We start from the raw sequence: 20,000 nt of genomic DNA on the forward strand, positions 1-20,000 counted from the left end.
AGATATTTGTAGTTATTAAATGTTTCAACAAAGATCAAAATATAACCACACTTATCGATATTTGAAGGACGAGTTTTCTGGACAAAATATTTAAACATACATCTTTCTAGAGTACGGCAGTTAACTGGTTAAAGAGCTCGGGTGGGGGGGGGGGGTGGAGGAAGAGGGGAGTGGAGAGAAGATGAGAATGCAAAGGATAAGCAGAGCAAGGTAAAATGGGAATAAAATGTTAACTCACCTGTTAAGCTTTTTCCAGGTTCAAAGACACTTGATGGAAGCGATGATGAATTAACTTGAAAATGATGAGTGGCGTAGTATTCGACATAATTTTAGCATCAAATCCAAATGACGTCATTGGTTTTTTTTAATTTTAATATTCGAGCGAAAAATGAAAATGAAGGTTTCACTATTAAAACGAAACACGACTGTTGATTCTGGGCGCTTTGAGCTTCCTTTTAGGTGAAGACAAGAAATGGTGAGGGGGGAAAATGCAATGATATAATTTTGGTAATCAACAAGAAAGATGGTTCAAGATAAGGTAGCATGAGCATGAACATCAAGAATAAACTACCTAACTGCTAGAAGCTATTGACTGTAATAACCTATGTATTGGTGTAAACTAATAATAACAGCTTCAGACAAATAATAAAAAGAACAAAATACTCAGCACGTTTCCAGGAATTAGGGCTCAAGCCGACGTGTACTGAGTACCAAGTCCGATATCCGGTACAATCAACTGATTTCGAATGGGCTGACTTGTAGCGTGTGGGTACACCTCCACACTGGATGTCTCCAGCCAGTCTTTAAATGCGTCGCCGCAGTTAAGGACAGCCTAGAAACCTCCCCTGCCAAATCTCGTCACATGGCCGTGAAAGATTATGTGGTCTGCTGTCTATGGCGTTCCTTGACTCCCTCAGACCCCATCGATGCATGTTTGCAGCAGTCCTGTCGTGGCCTGTCAGTAGTCGGTTTGAGGCGACCCACTGTTTTTGATCGCATTTCCTAAAGCATGGCATAAATTCCGTTGGGTCTTTGATTACCCCACCTCCCTCATGCATGGTATTTGTCTAATATTCCCTCCAGGCTTCCCCAATATCGAATTTTTTCGGTTCTGAGTGGTAGAAGGGCTTTCTGAATTTGAGATGTTCAGGGAGCTTCATTTATGATGGTTTTTAATGGGGTAATTAGGGCGAGGTCTTTCAGTTTGTAGGCTACTTTTTAGGTTGCTTCTTCTCGCCCGAGTTCTGGCGGTGCGATTGCGCTTATAGTTGGGAGCCAAGGAATTGGTGTTGATTTGAGGCATCCTGTTATTATGCGCATGGATTCTCGGAGCTTGATGTCTAATATATTCGTGTGGAGGCTTCTTTTCCAAACAGGGGCACAGTATTCTTCGACGCTATATCAGAGTGCTGATGCTAACGTTCTTAGGACTTGTTGTGTTGCTCCCCAGGTGGTTCCCGCCAAATTTCTAAGTAGGCAGTTGTTTTTGCAATTGTCTTTGCTGTTCCTTCAATATGTTTTTCTGTAGTTAAGCTGTCTGTAAAGGGTGACACCAAGGTACTTTCGATTTCTGTCCGTTGGTAGGATATTTCCTTCAACTAAAAATATTTAGGGTTTTTGTGGCCTGTCTGCTGTTCAAATGAAATGTAGTAGACACAGATTTTGTTGTGTTCATCTTAAAATACCGTTGGTCGAAATATTCCTTTAGCTTTGACGTTTCCTCACTGAGTGTCTTTTCTATTTCTTCCCAGTCTTTTGACTGATGGGCCAGGACCCAGTCATCTGCATAGTCCATTTGGAGTGATTGGCTGACAGACATATCACTGTGTAGATGTTGAACAGTGTTGGTGCAATGACTGATCCCTGTTGTACATCATATTCTTTGTCTTGTTTTTCTTTTCTCCCCTCTTAGAATAACATGGAATTTTCTGGGTCCGATCATGCTTGAGAGGAGTTTGAGAGATGCACGGTGTTATTCTGGCCAATTTCAACATTAATCCTCCAGTCCAGACAGTATCGTAGGCCGCAGAGAAGTAGATAAGGACGGCCCCAGTCTTCAGTTTATTTTCAAATCCCGATTCTATAAAGGATGTAAGTGCCAAAACTTGTTCAGTTGTTCCTTTTTGTGGGCTAAAACCTGTCTGCTGCATTGGTATCCATTTGTCTACATAAGGTGTGATTCTTGTAAGTAGGACTCTTTCTAGTAGTTTGTACAGGCAGCATAGTAGTGATATTGGTCTGTAGCTGGATTTTTCTGGAGCTGGTTTGCCTGGTTTCAGGATGGCAATGGTCTTTGCATGTTTCCATAGTTGTGGACATTTACCCTTGTTCATGATATCTGTGAAGGTGTTTGCCAACCAGTCAATTGTTTGGGTTCCAAGACGGGTGAGCATATCTGGATAGATCCCATCTATACTCGCAGCTTTCCCTTTTTTCATTTTCTTCAGCGCTTCTTTCATTTCATGGTGAAACTGGCATTGAGAGGAATAGACCTTGAGGGGGTTGTGATTTTAATATTCATTGGCATTCTTTTCTAACGCTCTTCTCAAAGTTATGGTTTGGTATGTGGTTTCCTATTTTCTTTATTTGGCTATTTTGCCCACCCCTATTAACGGCGCTGTTCTTATTTGGGATAACTCAGGATTTCGTTGTTTTTATTGTTTGCCATGCATGGCAGCTCGAGCGACTCAGGTCAAATTTTCTACCACCTCAATCCACCTTTCTTTTCTGTTTTCATAGTAAATAATAGCGAGCGGAGAATAATTTATCGACTTATTAAGACCAACATAATGATAACAGAGCTGATATTTTTTTAAGACGAAGACTAAGGAATTGCAAAATACCTTATATGCTCCCATTCTGAAAATAAAAGCCCGGTTGAATCGACGATTGAATTGATCTTATAAATAATGATAACTCAATATTTACTTAGTTCGATGTTCAAATATGGATGGAGTTTCACAACATTGCCGCGCTATTGACACTGTTACAATTATTTTTACAAACGCGCGAATAATGAAAATTTATTATTATTATTATTATTATTATTATTATTATTATTATTATTATTATTATTATTATTATTATTATTATTATATAAATAATAATGATAATAATAGTAATAATAAAAATTTTCATAAGGAGGAAGAAGACGAAGAAGAGGAGGAGGAGGAGGAGGAGGAGGAGGAAGAGGAGGAGGATGAATGAGGAGGAGGAAGCGGAGGAGGAGGAAGAGAAGGAGGAGGAGGAGGAGGAGGAGGAGAAATGACTAAGACTTGAAAACAAATAATCATGAAACCTACTCACCCAGTCCTTATGTTTAATAGGGAATTACATGTGCCTTATTTATAAAATCAATATACTTCTTATCTTTATAAACAACTCAACGCGTAGAGTCTGCATGAAACATACAACATGCAACATTGTGACTCACACTTGTCACCATCGACCTTAGCCGCTGGTTTCAATCAAACTACACACATCAAGCAATCAGAAACACACACAGTAAAATAAATTATTTGTAAGAGATTTAAAGACAGTTAGGAATATAAAAGTGTATCTATCTATAGTTAAGTAGGAATACTATTTTAACAGAAATGACACAATGGAAGTAGTAGAAGGTCCAGTCAACACAATTTGACAACACAGGTTCTGGGAAGTTGAATGACAAAAAAAAATAGTACTGAATTAGAATTGACCTCTGCCAGTATTGAATCTGAATGAAATAATACATACTACTAAAACCCGTCCAAAATTTACAAAAGGAAAAGAAAGTTACTACTTCGAAGAAAATTTGGCTATTTTTTGTTTTTGCTATCTGTCTCCCTACTGTTATGACAAAGAATGTTTTTATAAAGAATATTTAGTATTCTAGTTATAACATTACTATCAATAGGTTCTGACCAGGTGTAGGAAAGAAGGTAAATCTTCAAAAATTGTGATAAGTCTCTTTCTGCAAGAGTGAATCTCTGAATTCCTCATGAAGATAAAACAAGAAACAATGAAGATGAATAAATCACCAGAGGGATATGAAAGACCTCCTCTGTCCAAGTTGCTTATGAAAAGGGGCACATTATGTTCACATGAATTGTCCAGACTTCCTTGTAAGTCAGAGTGCTTTGAAGCAATGTAACCCCCAATGTGGAATAAGGACATTTTATCTTCTGTTGACATTTTATCAATGTAGTCGTGTAAATCATCAAGCACCAATAATACATTGTCTGACAGTTCCTGTCTACAAACATGACAAGACTGAGCAGCGTTATCCTAGGCAATATAAGCTGTAGTTTGATACTTGAGCACGTTTCGCTCTATCAATAGCATGGGTATGGTCAATCTGCTCTGAAGAAATGTAATAATTACAACCTGCTGCTCTCCTAAAGTGTGAGAAATATTTCTAAATGTCATCCTGTTGGAAAAATCAAATAGGCAAATACTGATGTCTTAATTCTGATGTAGTGGTGAGAAGGAAATCACACAGATCAAGGAGGCAGTTAAAGGTTTATTGTAAGGCTTTAGAAGTTTCTTTGGTTAAAGTCTTTATTCTCTAATTGCAAGAAGGCTCCATTTTAGAAGCTAACGGTGACCATTCCTTAAGTATATTGATTTGATGTTGGCCATCAACACTTAAATCAACAACAGATTTATCTTTGTGCCGAGAGTGAATTGCCTGAAATGGAGTTTTTGTGTTAAATACTTTCCAAAGACCAATAACCAAGTCAATGAATGATACTGTATTTTTATATTCAAGACTGTCATTGAAATCAGTTGCAGATTTCAAGGCAACGCTTATTTTTTCAGAAAATACATTGAGTGCTAAAGAAACTTTTTGCTTTTCACTGCTATTTGGATGAAGTGAAGCCTCTGTTAAATCTGAAAGTTTAAGACAAGAGCCCCTTTTTGACGTTCATGAAAATCAATAAGGTCTGACCATTTAGCACTTTTTATGTCACCGTCATCAGACTGGAAAAGTAATGTCTGAGTTTTTTCTGTTTCCCAACTGTTCCTGGCATTCTTCAGTGTCATATAACAGAGAGAGAGAGTGGTCTGGTTGGGTCAACTGGTGACACAGCTTTCCATGGCTTATCTGGGTTTCCATCAATGAATAAACGAATGAATGACTGATTGACTCGATTGAGAAACAACTTTAAATTGAAAATTGGAATTTAATCTGTGGCATGGTGCCATTTTAAAACATTTTTTGAGCCAAAGAAACATTGTACCATGATGAAAAGCATAGTGGTAGCAACTTTGTCAGGGTAATCAGCTGCATATCAAAATAAAGTACCACCTCCATAAGTGATTGAGGCTCTAGTGTGAATTTCATCTATGATAAGAATGCAGCCTTGACTTCTTTCGTCACATTTCTCAAAAATCGATTTAAAGAAAGTTAAATCATTTAAGTTTTGGTAACAACTGTGATTTTCCTTAATGTAGAAATGACTGCCAGCTGGAAATGCTCTCTAATATTATTGTACACAATCCTTGATTTACTGTACCAGTCAAAGGCAAGGAGAAAGTCTTGCAATGGTATACAGTTTCTTGTTTTTAGGTGCATTGTGCAAGGCAGTAAAATGGCACAAAGAGTCATGTTTTTTATCTCCAGAGATGGGATCCGTTCTCAAATACCGTGTAAGTTCATCAAACTCACTCCAGCGAGAAACTGATGTGAATAAGTCGGTGGTTCTCTTCAATTTAAAGTAAACTCCACATTAAAAGTTTAAATTTAAGGTTGAGGTAATGCCAGTTTCAATGGGTTTGAAATAGATTGAAAATCTACGAATGTCCCTTGCTTCCTTAAAATCAAATAACCTTTGTCATCTTCAGCTATGCATGCAAAATCTTCAACTTGCTTTTCAACTCTGCATAAAAGTTGTCGCTGTGAAACTTTTCTAATCTTTCAAACTCTGCAAGCTGATCAGGTTCCACTGAGCGAGCAACTGACAAGGCCTTACAAATAGGTCGAAGGGTTTTACTGTGAGTATTTGTTACACATGATTTTGGACATTAAATACCGATGGTGGCACAGCAGGACACAATGTGTCTATTTCCTTGTACCATAGGTGTATTTGGTGGCCAATGTAAGGCACAAACTTCCATGTTCTTTGTTTTGAGATCATTGGGTAAACTGCGAACCCAACCATGCAAAACATCTTTGTCTTCCAGTGGAATTCCATAAACTGATACTTTCTGCTTGTCTGCTTCAGTCGCATGTTTCCTTTTGTAGTTTGTCTTGCAACCAAAAACAGAGCATTTCCGCACCATGATTGAAAATACCAGAGACCAACCAACTGCATCAAGTGGTTTGACTTCCTATGACATAATGACAATTAAAAGTTGATGTAAACTAGCATAGGACCACTCTTTCTTCCACCCAACCCCACCCCTACTTGTTTTAATGATACTACATTTCTGATATATGGAGAGAGTCACAATTAAATTTTTATTTTAATTCGATCGAAATAGTTACAGATAAAAGAAACTAACAGAAAATGGAGAAGCAGTCAACACAGCGATAAACGTGAAGGAAAGGCAAAGACAGACCTTACTCAAGAGGGCTAAGCTTCTTACAAATTAAACAAGGCAGCAAAATGACAAATTATACGAAAATGTAAATAATGTCTGAAGTGTGAGAATGTTGAAAACCAAAGATATCAGAGTCTAGTAAATGTGTTATCTTTTCACCGTTGACTTAGCCGAGGCTAGACCATGAAATTCCGTGTACAAAGTAAAAATAATATGAAATAAAGACAATTAATTAAGGATAATCCAGCATGAAGTAGAATTATATGTATAATACAGCACAGTAAATAATCCAAAGAAAATAAATTAACCGTTGCAACTACAATAAAATTCAAGTTTTGCGCTCGAAAGAGTAAAATCGAAAGTGGACCGAGAATCGAGAAGCCTGAGAACTCGGCCCATTCGAAATCAGCGGATTGTACCGGAATGCTGACTATAAGTAAGTACACAAAGGCTCAACCCCTTCTTAAGCCAACAACAAAAACAGCATAGATAGTATGCGTTTGGCTAAGAAGCTCACAACATTGCCATCCGAAAGTATAACGGACCAACACACAAAACAATGTGTAACCTTAATCGTTTATAGTCTGGATAATACGGTTTAGTGAGAATGACCCATGAACACGGATGGCAAAAAACAATAACAAAGGCCTGAATGGCGTCAACTTCATTCTATCTATAAATCATGTAAACTAATTCTTTTCTTTCTACTTTTTTTTTGCTGGCTGAAATAGGATTTGATCTCGAAGTTTTTCGTATGAAGTATTTTGTCCTGCTTTCAGTTCAGAACTACCAAAATAATTCATTTGTTAAATCATAATCTCTGGTTACATTGAGCTACTGCTAACTACAACTCACTTTTCACTTTATTTTGGCGATAATCGCTTTGTATTTTGATGTAAATGTTTTGGAGGTTCCAGGTTATAAACCAAAGAAGGATATATCCCGATATTCCCCTCCCCCACCCCTTCCTAGAAAAAAGTCGTGATAATAAACGACTACCACCAAAAAAACGAGAACAGTGAGTTGTAATCATGCATGCAGAGGTGTGGTGTTATTCGTTGATTTGGTGCCAGTAATTTTTCCGGAAAGTTGCAGGTCATAAATCAAAGAAGGCAACATCCCGAACCCCCCCCCCCCCCCCAATATAAAAAAACGACAACCACCCAATGAAAGTGAGTAGTGAGTTGTAATAGTGAGTGTAGAAGCGTGACACTATTGTTGATTTGGTGTCATCCATCACCTTTTCATGTTTAGAAATAATAACAGCATTAGCATTAAAATATGCAAAAACCGTCTTTGGCAAAACTCTGATATATTCTGTCTTTGAATAACACGCTCACATGGCATCCAACGTAGAAACCAACCTTAATGCATTGTGGCAAGTGATTTTACATAATTTAGTATATATATATATGAGTGTTGGTGGGTACTCGTAGACATGAAAGTGCTCGATAATGATGGTTAGAGCTAATATAAAATATAAATTGTCACTCACATTATATATGGCCAAGACGTACATTTCTGTGGCTTTCTTCCACGAAAGCCACAGAAACGTACGTCTTGGCCATATATAATGTGAGTGACATTATATATTATATATATATATATATATATATATATATATATATATATAATATATAATATATATATATATATATATACATATATATATGTACTATATATATATATGTTTAGGTAAATACTCACAACATCTTCCCGCCAGATAAAACATACCAATACACAAAACAATGTGTAATCGTACGTAGTTTTCACTGATATTTTTAGTGGGAACTAATCACCTAACTGACGGTCTAACAATAAAAAAAACAAAGTGCCGAGTGACGGAAACTTCATTCGTTCTATAGATAGTATGCAGATGACGTCACTCAGGTCTTTGTTATTGTTTTTTGCCATCCGCGTTTATGAGTAATGCTCACTGAACTGTATTAACCCGTCTATAAACGTACATGGATACACACTGTTTTGTGTGTTGGTCGGTTATACTTCCGGATGGCAATGTTATGAGCTTCTCAGCCAAGCGTAAACTATCTATAGCTGGTGTAAGTGTTTTCTCTATGATCGTGGCACCACCATATAGATAGTATGCGCTTGGCCAAGAAGTTCACAACATTGACATCCGGAAGTATAACTGGCCAATACGCAAAACGGTGTGTTATCATGATCGTTTAGAGCCTGGCTTATCCAGTTTAGTGAGAATTACTCATAAACGCGGATGGCAAAAAACAATAACAAAGACCTGAGTGACGTCAACTTCGATCTATCTATACCTTGACGGACCACGCCGCTGATCGTGGCCTTCGTGACTAAACGCAGGTCACGCCCTGATCATGAGTAAAGCCAGTAGTATCATTTGCTACCTTGATCACTGGTAGCAAAAACTCACTTTTCACTTTCTTCACAAAATTTGTGTTTAATCTTACTTCAATCAAAACAATTAAATTTCCCTGTTCACATCACTTTGACCTAAACTCTCTAATTACCCCCCTTAATCAGGATTCTCCACAAATATTCACACCCAACCAACAGAAAAATAGATCTTGTTTCTCTCATACACAAAAGCCGTAAGTTCTTGCTATACATTTTTTTTTAAATCTGTTGTATTTTTTGTTTGTTTGTTTGTTTTTTAATTTTTTTCCAGCAAAATGAGCTCTACAACACAATGTTTCTCCTTTATAGCCATAACAAAATATTTTCTTCAAATTTTGTGATATAATGCAAAAGAAACCAGGATATGAAAATGTTATCCGTATTGTCAATGAATGTAACGGTTTTCCTATGGTTGGTAAGCATAGAGTTAAACTGAATTGTCTGTATCCAGTTTATTCGACATAATATCAGAATGACATGGTGGGTCACATATGCAAAGGTCATTGCTAGTGCCGATCATGACGAAAAAGTTGTAAAAAGTTATGTATGTCGAAACACAAAAAAAAAAAAGACAAAAAGAAAAAAGAAAGAAAAAACAATCAAAAAAAATTAAAAAGACAGATAATGGAACAATGGTCAAAAACAAACAAAACAAAAAAACAAACTGCAGCCGTTCCTTTGAATGCCTGCTCGGCTTACACCATTTCCTTGTATATATGAGTGATTTGATTTATTTTGAACCGACCTGTACATACTACTTGCAGGTCTGATAGCCCAAATAGTGGTTATGGAAATACTCTCAAACCAGCACAAAATAAACATCCATTACAACAATGTTAAAACTGGCCCATAATTGCGTTCGGTAATCTCACCTGCAAATCTGCGTTTACTAGTTTGTAACCCATACAATTCATGCTATAACCAAGCATAAAGCCACGATTCACCCGAGCCCCTATATCATCATTGTATGTTCTCTTGGCGACAAGCGCTGACATGCGAGGGGTGAGAATCAACTCAATATCGGCTTCAATTCTATCATACTGTAGATAATTATTGGGTTTAAGTTTAAGTTTTTAAGGGTTTTACGACGTTCAACCCATACAGGTTGTTTCAGCGCCATTAAAAAGGAAGAAAACGAGATAGGTAGTGGAAATATTCTAGAATTACATTTAAAGAATCCATGAAAAAGTGACAAAGGGGAATTGGTTCAAATAGGGAACAGATGTAGATTCCAACGGTGTACTTAGTTTGAGATCACATAAAAGTCTCATCCAGACACCAGCACAGGATCCCACTAAGTGGGATACACTCCAATACTTAAATATATCCACCACAGAATTCATAACTAACAATACATAACAGAGATATGATTTAAAATGAAAAAATATCATCTCTCAAAACTAATACCGACTAAACATTTGACCGTTTCCCTCTCAGCTAAGGACAAAACCTAGCAATCTCATTCCAAGACAAAGACAGAAAGCAACTCGGAAAGCAGATATAAGGGGATAGAAGATACAGCAAGTAACCTCCTGCCCACCTTGGGAGGTCAAAGGAGCCAACTCAGATTATTTGGGTTTTGTTTCCTGGTGATGTGTACATACACACACACACACATACACACACATACACACGCGCGCGCAAAACAAATATAAAAAAAAAAAAACAAGCATAGCTGTCCGTTCAATGAACGGTGCCTGTTCAATGGACATGATGATAAGTCAATCGACTTACACTTATAATTCAAGCGTTGAATAAAATTCGAACACAATTTCTATTGCCTTCATACACAATACATTTTTCAACTTCATAAGAGAAGTCCATGGAGCTTTTTGTTTGGGCACGGAGAGGTATTTTCTGCATTTAATATCTTATATATTTCGTTCACTTATCGTAAAATTATTTCCCAATGTTAAGAGCAAATAATGGTTTATATACATTTTAAGATAATGATTGTATTCAAAATGCTACGAGGAACGACTAACAGGTGTCGATTCATTGCAAGTACTTCCACCTCATTATCATGCTAACTAACCGGATGGTTCATACACAAACCATGTGCTAAAAATGGTGGCGATGGGATGGGATTTAACAAACAAATTTGATTTTTCGATCAAATCATCACGATGTCCAATCAATCTCATAATACACGCAAACCACCTTCATGTCAATTGTAAACACTGCAAAATATGGCGATAATGGTCCTGTGGTTTCGTAACCTTCGTGTTACAAAAATCCTATTTGCCAAATATAATTATACAATTAAACCAGGGGCGATAACCCTTTAATTATCTTATCAATATAAGCATACCATGAGTTATTTCCCTTAAATCACTTGTAAACATAATCTTCTCTTTATATCTTTATCAACAGTCAACACTTCTTGAATTTACTTATTGATATGTGTATGGATGCTTAAATATTCAAGTTAAAGTCTTCCCATTCTGTAGGACTGTGAATGTTAAAAATCAATAAAGAATTTGAAGTGAATTGCGACAACTTTTTTCGAAGTGTTCGAACGTATCAGTACTGGGGATAACGCGAGGAGTGATCTTGCACGTCCTTTTAATTATATAAAAAGTGACATAAAACTTTGAAAGCGGTTTACGCACAACATCTAAAAAAAAGAAAATCAGAATCGTTCAATATTCAAGAGGTCCTTTTCAAACGTCATTGGATTTTTGTGCAACTGTTGTTTCGGAACTTAGATTGATTGATTAGTTAGTTCGTTAGTTAGATAGATAGATAGATAGATAGATAGATAGATAGATAGATAGATAGATAGATAGATAGATAGATAGATAGAGAGAGAGAGATAGAGATAGATAGATAGATAGATAGATAGATAGATAGATAGATAGATAGATAGATAGATAGATAGATAGATAGACAGATAGATAGAATAGAATAGAATAGATAGAGTATGATAAGATAGGGTAGAATAGGAGGTGATAGGATAAGATAAGATAAGATGAGCTGGGATGAGATTAGATTTGATAGATAGATAGATCGATAGATAGATAAGGTGGGTGGGTTAATGGATGGGGAGATGGATAGACAGATAGCTAGAATAGGAATAAGATTTTTATCCAAATATATTAAAAGAAGAACCATCATACGAGTAATACATCAAACGATAAAACAAATAAAGTCTTACCTCCAAAATGTGGTCTTGACAATTCATCCTATCTATTGAATTCTACACACAAATTCTCAAATCCATCCCCTTCCAGTCTTCCTTCAACCACGTAAAATCCACACACTTCTCGGTACTTGCAAATCTAACTCGATTACATTCCAGTACACCAGTAATTATTAGTCGTTGGTTTGTTTTTGTTTTGTTTTTGTTTTTTAATATCTACAAGACCCTTCAAGTCATCCTAAATTCAAGTCATTTATCAGACAATTGATTTAGGTTCTACATTTTGTTGGTACATGAATCCATTCCCATGAGTGTGTAGTATGTACACACACGATTCGAAACACAGAAGGACCTACCCTTCAGTAGCTTACCCTACCAATGTTGTGAGTTGACGGGTCACCCAGTCCTCTCCCCTTTTCTCTTTATTCTTAATACAAAGTGTGCCAATATTGCAGTCTGTTTTCACATAACATACAATATCTAATAAGAGCTAAATTAGGCCAATAGTGTGGCCTTTGTTTCCCTGTCACAGTGATAAAAAACGGATAAGCATTAGTAAGACCTAAAGTACAGGATATCAATTATAAAATAACATAAATTACTCATCGATTTCAAATTTAAGGTTATCTAATTCCTTATCAACACAGTTCTTAAAACGTTGAAATTTCTCGCAGTTCTTGAACAGGCTTGGAGAGAGTTTCAACTATCTATCTACGGTTCTGAAAATTAAAGAGAGAGAGCGCACGTATAAAGGTCGAACACCGGTCTTTGAAGACCCGTGATAATACATGGGTTCAGGATATCCGAATTTATTTTTTTAAACGCTTTCTATTTTCTTTCATAATTTTGGATCCGATAGTTGGGTGAGCTCACGCCTCAAAAGTAAATAGACCGATTTTGATTCTAGGCTGAGTCATATTATATTTTTTGCTTCTCATTTGTTTTGTTTGCCGGGGAAGAGGGGGGGGGGGTGACCACTCTTCTCAGATGTCCACCTAACAGCAATTGAGAAGATTGGTCTGATAAATAACTAACGTCCTATCCAAAGGATAACAAGTTATTGCCTCTGTCCATTTAACGCCATCGAAATATGCCTCAGTTACATTGAGGCCGGAATTTCTTTTGGCCTTTTTTTCACTTTTTTTTTTTGTTTTGGTATTGGTTATATATAATATACATTTAGATCATATTATCGTCAGCAAAAAGGAAGAAAATGGTAGGTCAAAAAATAAAGAATTGCAAATTTTTAAAGCACCCAAAAACAAAAAAAAGGAAGACAAAGGGGGATGGGACAGAAGTAGATTCCAAGAGCACAGCTAAGGACCGCGGCCAGGAACAAGGCAAAACCAGGTAATCTCACTCGAATACAGAAACAACTCGGAAAATAAAAAAAGGGGGATAGAAAAAACAGCAAGTGACCTCTTGCTCACCTTGGGAGGTTAAAAGAGTTTTGTTTTGCCTTTTCTGGTGCAATGTTAATGTCAGTAATAAAGGAAGATGACATTGACTTTATTTTTAATGGATTCAATGTATTTCACATTGTCAGGAGACGGTGTATTTTTCATTATCTCATTTCTCCATTTATACACGTATATTATTGTAATGGCTCATTGATGAAATGCGCTTTGTTAGCCAACATTTGAGTGTTCGTATCTTCGTTTAAATGCTGTGCACTTGGCTGAAGAACTCACAACATTGCCATCCGGAAATATAAGTTATATAGTCTGGTTGATACGGTTAAGTAAGAATTATTCGTAAACATGGATAGCAAAAAAAAAAAACAAAAAAAAAAAAAACAAAAAAACAACAATATAAAAGACCTGAGTGACGTCAACTTCGTTCTATCTATAGATAGATCGAAGATGACGTCAATCGTGTCTTTGTTATTGTTTTTTGCCATCCGCGTTTATGAGTCATTCTCACTAAACTGTATCAATCAGACTATAAACACATGGTTTTGTGTGTTCGTCTGTTATACTTCCGGATGGCAATGTTATGAGTTTCTTAGCCAAGGGAATACTATCTATAATGGGAATCCTTTAATTTGTGTGTAATTTGATCAGGTAGGTAGGTGGTCGTTGACTCTTCATTGTTCACGTGGATAGACTGCTCTTGGAACCAACCATTTGGTTCCTGATAAAACCGATCCCACTTGTCTAATATTACAACCATCAATTTTTTTGCTATTTATACTAATTATACTAAATATCTGTTATCTCTTTTTTTTTTTTTTTTTTTTTTTTTTTTTTTGTCTTACGCCATCTTCCTTTAATTAATAAAATTATAAAAACAAAATAAAAAAAAAATCATTTAATCATTTCCCTCTGAGATGACAATCTCAGCGAGAGCGTATGATTGTGATTATAATATTTTTATCTCTATAAATACTATCTTTTACCCAAAGGCTATGAATCTCAGCCGCGACTTTGGTAAAATCGTCTCGCCCAATCACGTGACTAAGACAGATAACCACTCGGACTCAGAATGAGGCAGCGGCCTTCAATACCGGATTCCATAAGCACAAGCCACTGTATCTAGTGTTGAGAGAGACACCGAGCTATGATGACGACCGGATGCAATCCTTTTCATTCAAATAACAATGAATAAAGGGGAATAGAAGATTCAATTTTATTTACAAATAAAAGACACACGACGGGACGTTTCGTGGTTCCCCTAAGCCAACAAAACCCGATGAATGGGACAGTAAAGACGAATGTGAGATGAGAGGATGGCGTTGTGAACAACAAATTAAATTGAAGCCTCTGTTCCCTTGTATCATCGATATTTATTTGTTCGAGCTTCAAGCAACAACACTTGTATCTTATTCAAAGAAAATTTGCTCTGATATGGCTGAAAAGGTTAGCCACTTTTTAAAGGTCAAAAAAAAAAAAAAGAAAGAGAAAAAGGCAGAGCACCGGTACATTTTTAAAAGTAAAAATAAGTAACTCCTCAATTTATTAAAACAATAGTTTGTCTTCTCTGTTGTTTTTGGCACTTCCCATCTCACTTCGTTTCATCCTGCTATCAACATGAGTGTCTGCCCCAACCAATTTTCTGAATTAATATTCACCTAATAATACCTGAGATTCTTGATGTCTCAGTCGTCTCTGTGTCACGTGTTCGTATTGAGAATAGAGCTCATAGTGAAAAATAATAATAATAATAATAAAACTCTCAAACCCATTTTTTCTACCGACCCTCATGTACAAATGTACGCAGTTAATCTTGATAGCAAGTGACCCCCGACAGCTTTGTCAAACAATACACTGCATGGGAGATGGTCACTGAATTATTGTTTCACTTTCGGCAAAAGAAGAAAAAAAACAAACAAAAGATAGACTCAAACGAAAACAAATAAAATCCAGGCAAAATTATTCTATCTCAGTAAAAATGGTTGCCGAGTGTATATTGTTACATCTGCGTTCGACCTTGGCAGTTATATAAAACAGCAAAGTTTGTATTATTTCTGCAGCATCTGGCCAAATAGGAAACATACGATTCCATGAGTAATCTATCAATGTGCCTATTTTGACCTTACCTAACAAGTCACATCCAGGTCCCAGAAAAGGACCCCGCTTTGAAGGATACACTTAAATGCTTACAAAGTGCAATAATATGGAATATATTCAAATATAAAAACGATAACAGTACAAAACACAGAGATGATTTACAAGAAAAATATACCATCTCTCAACAACAGAAATAGAACTTTAAATTTAACTGCCTCCCTCTCCGCTAAGAATCCCAGTCAGGATCAAGATAAAAACGGAGGTATGTCAATCTAGAACAAATAAGAGGACAAGGTTTAAAGGGAAAATAGATAAAGGGGGAGTGACCTTGGGAGGTCAAAAGACCTCAACCGGGTGGACCAATAGATATCTTAACCACAAGATATTATGATCGGTTTTTAGGACAAGTAGGCTGTCCCGCATTATAAAAGGTTGTCCAAATATTAGCTGTAGGGATAATAGGCTGCTACAAGCTGTGGACTGTAAAAAGTAATAAACAAAAGATGTTTCTACAGAGAGATCCTAAGAATAACTGTCGTCCATGTGGAATTTATAATGTATTTATGTCTTTATTGTTTTTGTGTTGTTGGCTGAAGAAGGGTTTTGAGCTCGAAACGTTCTGTGTTTGGTATTTTGTTCTTTTTGAAGCTGTTATATTCAATTTTGTTTTTTACTTTTTCCAAAAGTTAGCTGAACGCCAATTTTTACCATAATCAAGGTTCCCATGACTCCCTTGGAAAAAAAATAATCCCAGATCATTTCCAGACATATTAAAGACCCTGTAAAGTTATTTCCATTCCCATAATGATAAGAAACCGACACGCACAAGGCAATAGATTTGATTCAAAAGCTTATAAGAAAGATTAATTTCAGTAACTATCATAGATAACCAAGTTGCTATAACCAGTATAGTGTGCATAATTTTTTAAGTAGAGAAAATTTTCCCAGCATCAAATTATATCATATAGAACAATTTACAAAGTAAAAAGTCATCAGCTTGAACATCAAATAATGAAACCTTAATCAAATCATCCCAAAAATATGTACTAATTCCCTAAAATAATTGCGAAACCTAGCCTTATCTGAGCATCCATTAATTAAGAAAGAGTCAACTTAAAATTCATATCTATCTACAGTACTGTATATTCAAGTGAACAAATTAAACAGCAAGCTTTTCATAGAGGAGAGAGAGAGAGAGAGAGAGAGAGAGAGAGAGAGAGAGAGAGAGAGAGAGTGAATGAGAGAGAGAGAGAGAGAAAGAGAGAGAGAGAGTTCTCTCATCAGGTCTTCTTAATGTCCTTAACAAAACAAAAAAAAAACAGCAACAAAACCATTTCAAGTATGCCAACTGTGTGGGGGTTGGAAAATTGAGGCAAGTGAAAATCGCAAATTCCCGACTTTTCCCCCGATCACCCGACTTGCTAGGAACCTTGTATAAGACCTCATTTTTGAAAGATCATACAAAATGAAAGAGCTAACACGGAACGCTGGGATTGTGTTCTGAACGAAACTTGACTTTGACCATTTTTTTTAAGTCAGAGAAATTGAACATATAATTTTGAAAAATTATAGGATAGCCTAATTGTCCTTAATGTCATCAATATGAAAACGGCATGTGTAGGGAAAAAAAAAAAACAAAAAAAATACAATCAAGGTTACAAAGGCATGTAGTTTATTTGAAAATTCCAATACAAGTATATAAATTAAGAATCAGTAATATGCGCCTTTGTCCGTTCAACAACACACTCAAAACCCGAAATCAATTCTGCGAGAAGTCACTCACTGGGCACTTTTGCAATGGTTATATTTCCAACAACCAATCAGAAAGTGGGACAGCTAGAAAGGGACCTTTTGATTGAATGCCAAAATGAAAGCGTTGAAAATTGTCTGGCGAGAGGTGGCTTATAGGACGAACCAGGTTATGTTTTAAGAATTAGATTATAAGAATTCATTTTATTGGAATTAATTACCAGAAACATTCATGGCCAAGGCAACATGTGACACGGGGAGAATGAAAATTGAATTGGGTGGGGGGGGGGGGATAACTGTTGAGAGATAGTAGCATCACTTTTTAAATGACAGTTAATATATATATGTATGTAAAATGAAAACATACATGGGTGAGTACTTCCCTTTAATTTAAATACCCGAGAACAACACTTAATATGCTGTGTGTGAAAGGTTGTTGGAGAATGGGTTGTTGAAAACGAAAACTTCTAAAGTACTTGAGCCTGCAAGTAAACAAGACGTACCACCGCTTCATTTAGCATCACTTTCTTTTTTAAATAATTCATTTGCTTCAACATACATTTTTAAAATGTAACTTTGACAACAACCAATAGGTTCACAGGAAATTGTGACATATAATATTGTTGACAAAATGTTATTATTCGATGGCATTTTGCCATCGAAAATCAAGGCATTAAAAAATCTCAATTCTATAAATTAAACTAAAAATTTAGGCGCGGGGGAGGGGGGGTTAAAATGATTTTTTTTGTGGTCATAATATCACATGGAATAATAGAATACATACGTCACAAAAATCAAGTTACATAGAATTTTATAGAATGACATGATTATTGTCCAAAAGAAAATGATATGATTACGATTCTGCAAAATGAAACCTAGAAACTGGTCAAGTTTAACCAGTGATGCAGTCTAATTCTGACAAAATGACTTGCTGATTTCTAGTACTGTGGTGGACATTGGATCAAAACATCTCCGCCCTGTGTAATGTACTCTTTTATAGAACTAACAGACAGCACACCTGAATGAAGATAGTGTGTTCTCATATTTTTCATGAAGTGCTGGTCTAATATTATACCATTGATAAATTTCCCACAAATGCCAAAATAAACTGGATGGTATTTAATTTACACAATACGAAACAACAGCTTTTAAATCAAGATAAATAGGGGGTGTATTGCTTATAATCTAGTTCTAGAAGTAAGTTTTCTTTTTAAATACATTCTGCTCTTGCAAAATTTATTTTAAAATCAAACTTACTTTTAGACAATATCATACTTGCTCATCTATCGTTTTACTGCAGATGAACTCCTGGGATAAATTTTGATCACATGACCAGTCACATGAAAATAAGATGAATAAAAAATGGAAAACAACCATGCTATAAAAGGGGGGAAAATGTTTCTTTATAATGGTAAAAATAACAACACAAAAAACATACCTTTTTGATCTGAAAAAAAAAGACTCAAACCCAAATGTTAAAGACAGGCAAATGAAGAAGTGCGGTTTTAATTTTTTTTTAAAATAAAGTAATATTGCAGTTTTAAAAGAGATGGATAAGAATACATAAAATCACAATATGATGGCAAATAATGTAAAAGCATGTAAAAGTCACAGAAATTATTCATTGAACGATGATAACAATAATACACATCATGACATCAACAAAGTAATTAATTTGAATGTACACTCATCATTCTTTCTTGTTTTGAAGAAAAATGTACTCAACATGATATACTAAAACACAGTATCAGGCTTTACTATAAAAAGATAGCAATCAAAATTGAGATTTGGCCGTTGATTCAGTCAGTCAGTTTCTTAGGTAAATCTGTAAAATACTTAGAGACACTAAACAAATAAATTTTTGACTTCATTGTTAATTAATTCAGCATGCCAAGATTTTATCCTCTGAAAAAGCCGGATACCCAGACAAAAAACGGCTGACAATACGAAGCTAGTTCACTGAAAAATATCTACATCAATGGCTTCTGTCGTAAACCGTTCAACGCCGGGGGAGGGGGGGGGGGGTGGGGGACGATCAACCAAAAAGGAGATAATTAAAAATCTACCAATGGTATTGAATTCCAAATTATAGAAATGGTTGGGTCACATGCCCCAAAAAGGTGTTTTTTATTGGATAGTTTTACCATATGATTTGTCACGAGTTAAAGAGTGATCTTAGGCTACACTGTGATACATCGTTTCAATACAGTATGTCGATGTAGAAATTTTGTATAGACCATATTATGTGAAAATATTTCGACTAAAGCTAATCTTCATCAAATGGTATCAGCCTTAAATCACAGAAAAGGATACACATATCCATCTAGCCTCCCCTGAACTGTTGCTTCAATACTGCCGTTTTACTGAAGAACACATTATCTGCTATTTGGTTACCATTGTATATACTGTGCTTTTTTTAAACAACGGCAGCATAAAACCAATACTTTCATCTTTTAAAAAAAATCAACTCACTATTACTGAACAAGATCAGACAGAAAATGTCAAAAAGCCGGTTTTCCGGCTTAAAAGGCATCCTTAATAGATGTATAAAAACAATACAACTGACCCATCCACTCAAAGCGGTATTATGTCACGGTGATTTCGATGCTATAAACTAATTTTCCAGTCCAAAGTATGAATCTTGTGTTGTAAACATTTTATTTTCTATTCAAGATTATAGATAAAGT

General features: G+C 35.7%; 1 protein-coding gene across 1 annotated transcript in view; it reads right to left on the reverse strand.

The window, feature by feature from the left end:
• The window catches only part of LOC144972512 (retinol dehydrogenase 16-like), a 171,055-nt gene extending 158,879 nt beyond the window's left edge, over positions 1–12,176 (reverse strand). The window contains exon 1 of the mRNA XM_078913804.1: positions 12,071–12,176. Coding sequence (XP_078769930.1) covers positions 12,071–12,097 — 27 coding nt within the window. The 5' untranslated portion in view covers positions 12,098–12,176. The remainder of the gene's footprint in view (positions 1–12,070) is intronic.
• Positions 12,177–20,000: the final 7,824 nt, after the last annotated feature.

The sequence above is a fragment of the Berghia stephanieae genome, chromosome 5 (assembly GCF_034508935.2).
Source record: "Berghia stephanieae isolate SIO BIC M18660-M18661 chromosome 5, UCSD_Bste_1.3, whole genome shotgun sequence".
NCBI classification, from domain to species: domain Eukaryota; kingdom Metazoa; phylum Mollusca; class Gastropoda; order Nudibranchia; family Aeolidiidae; genus Berghia; species Berghia stephanieae.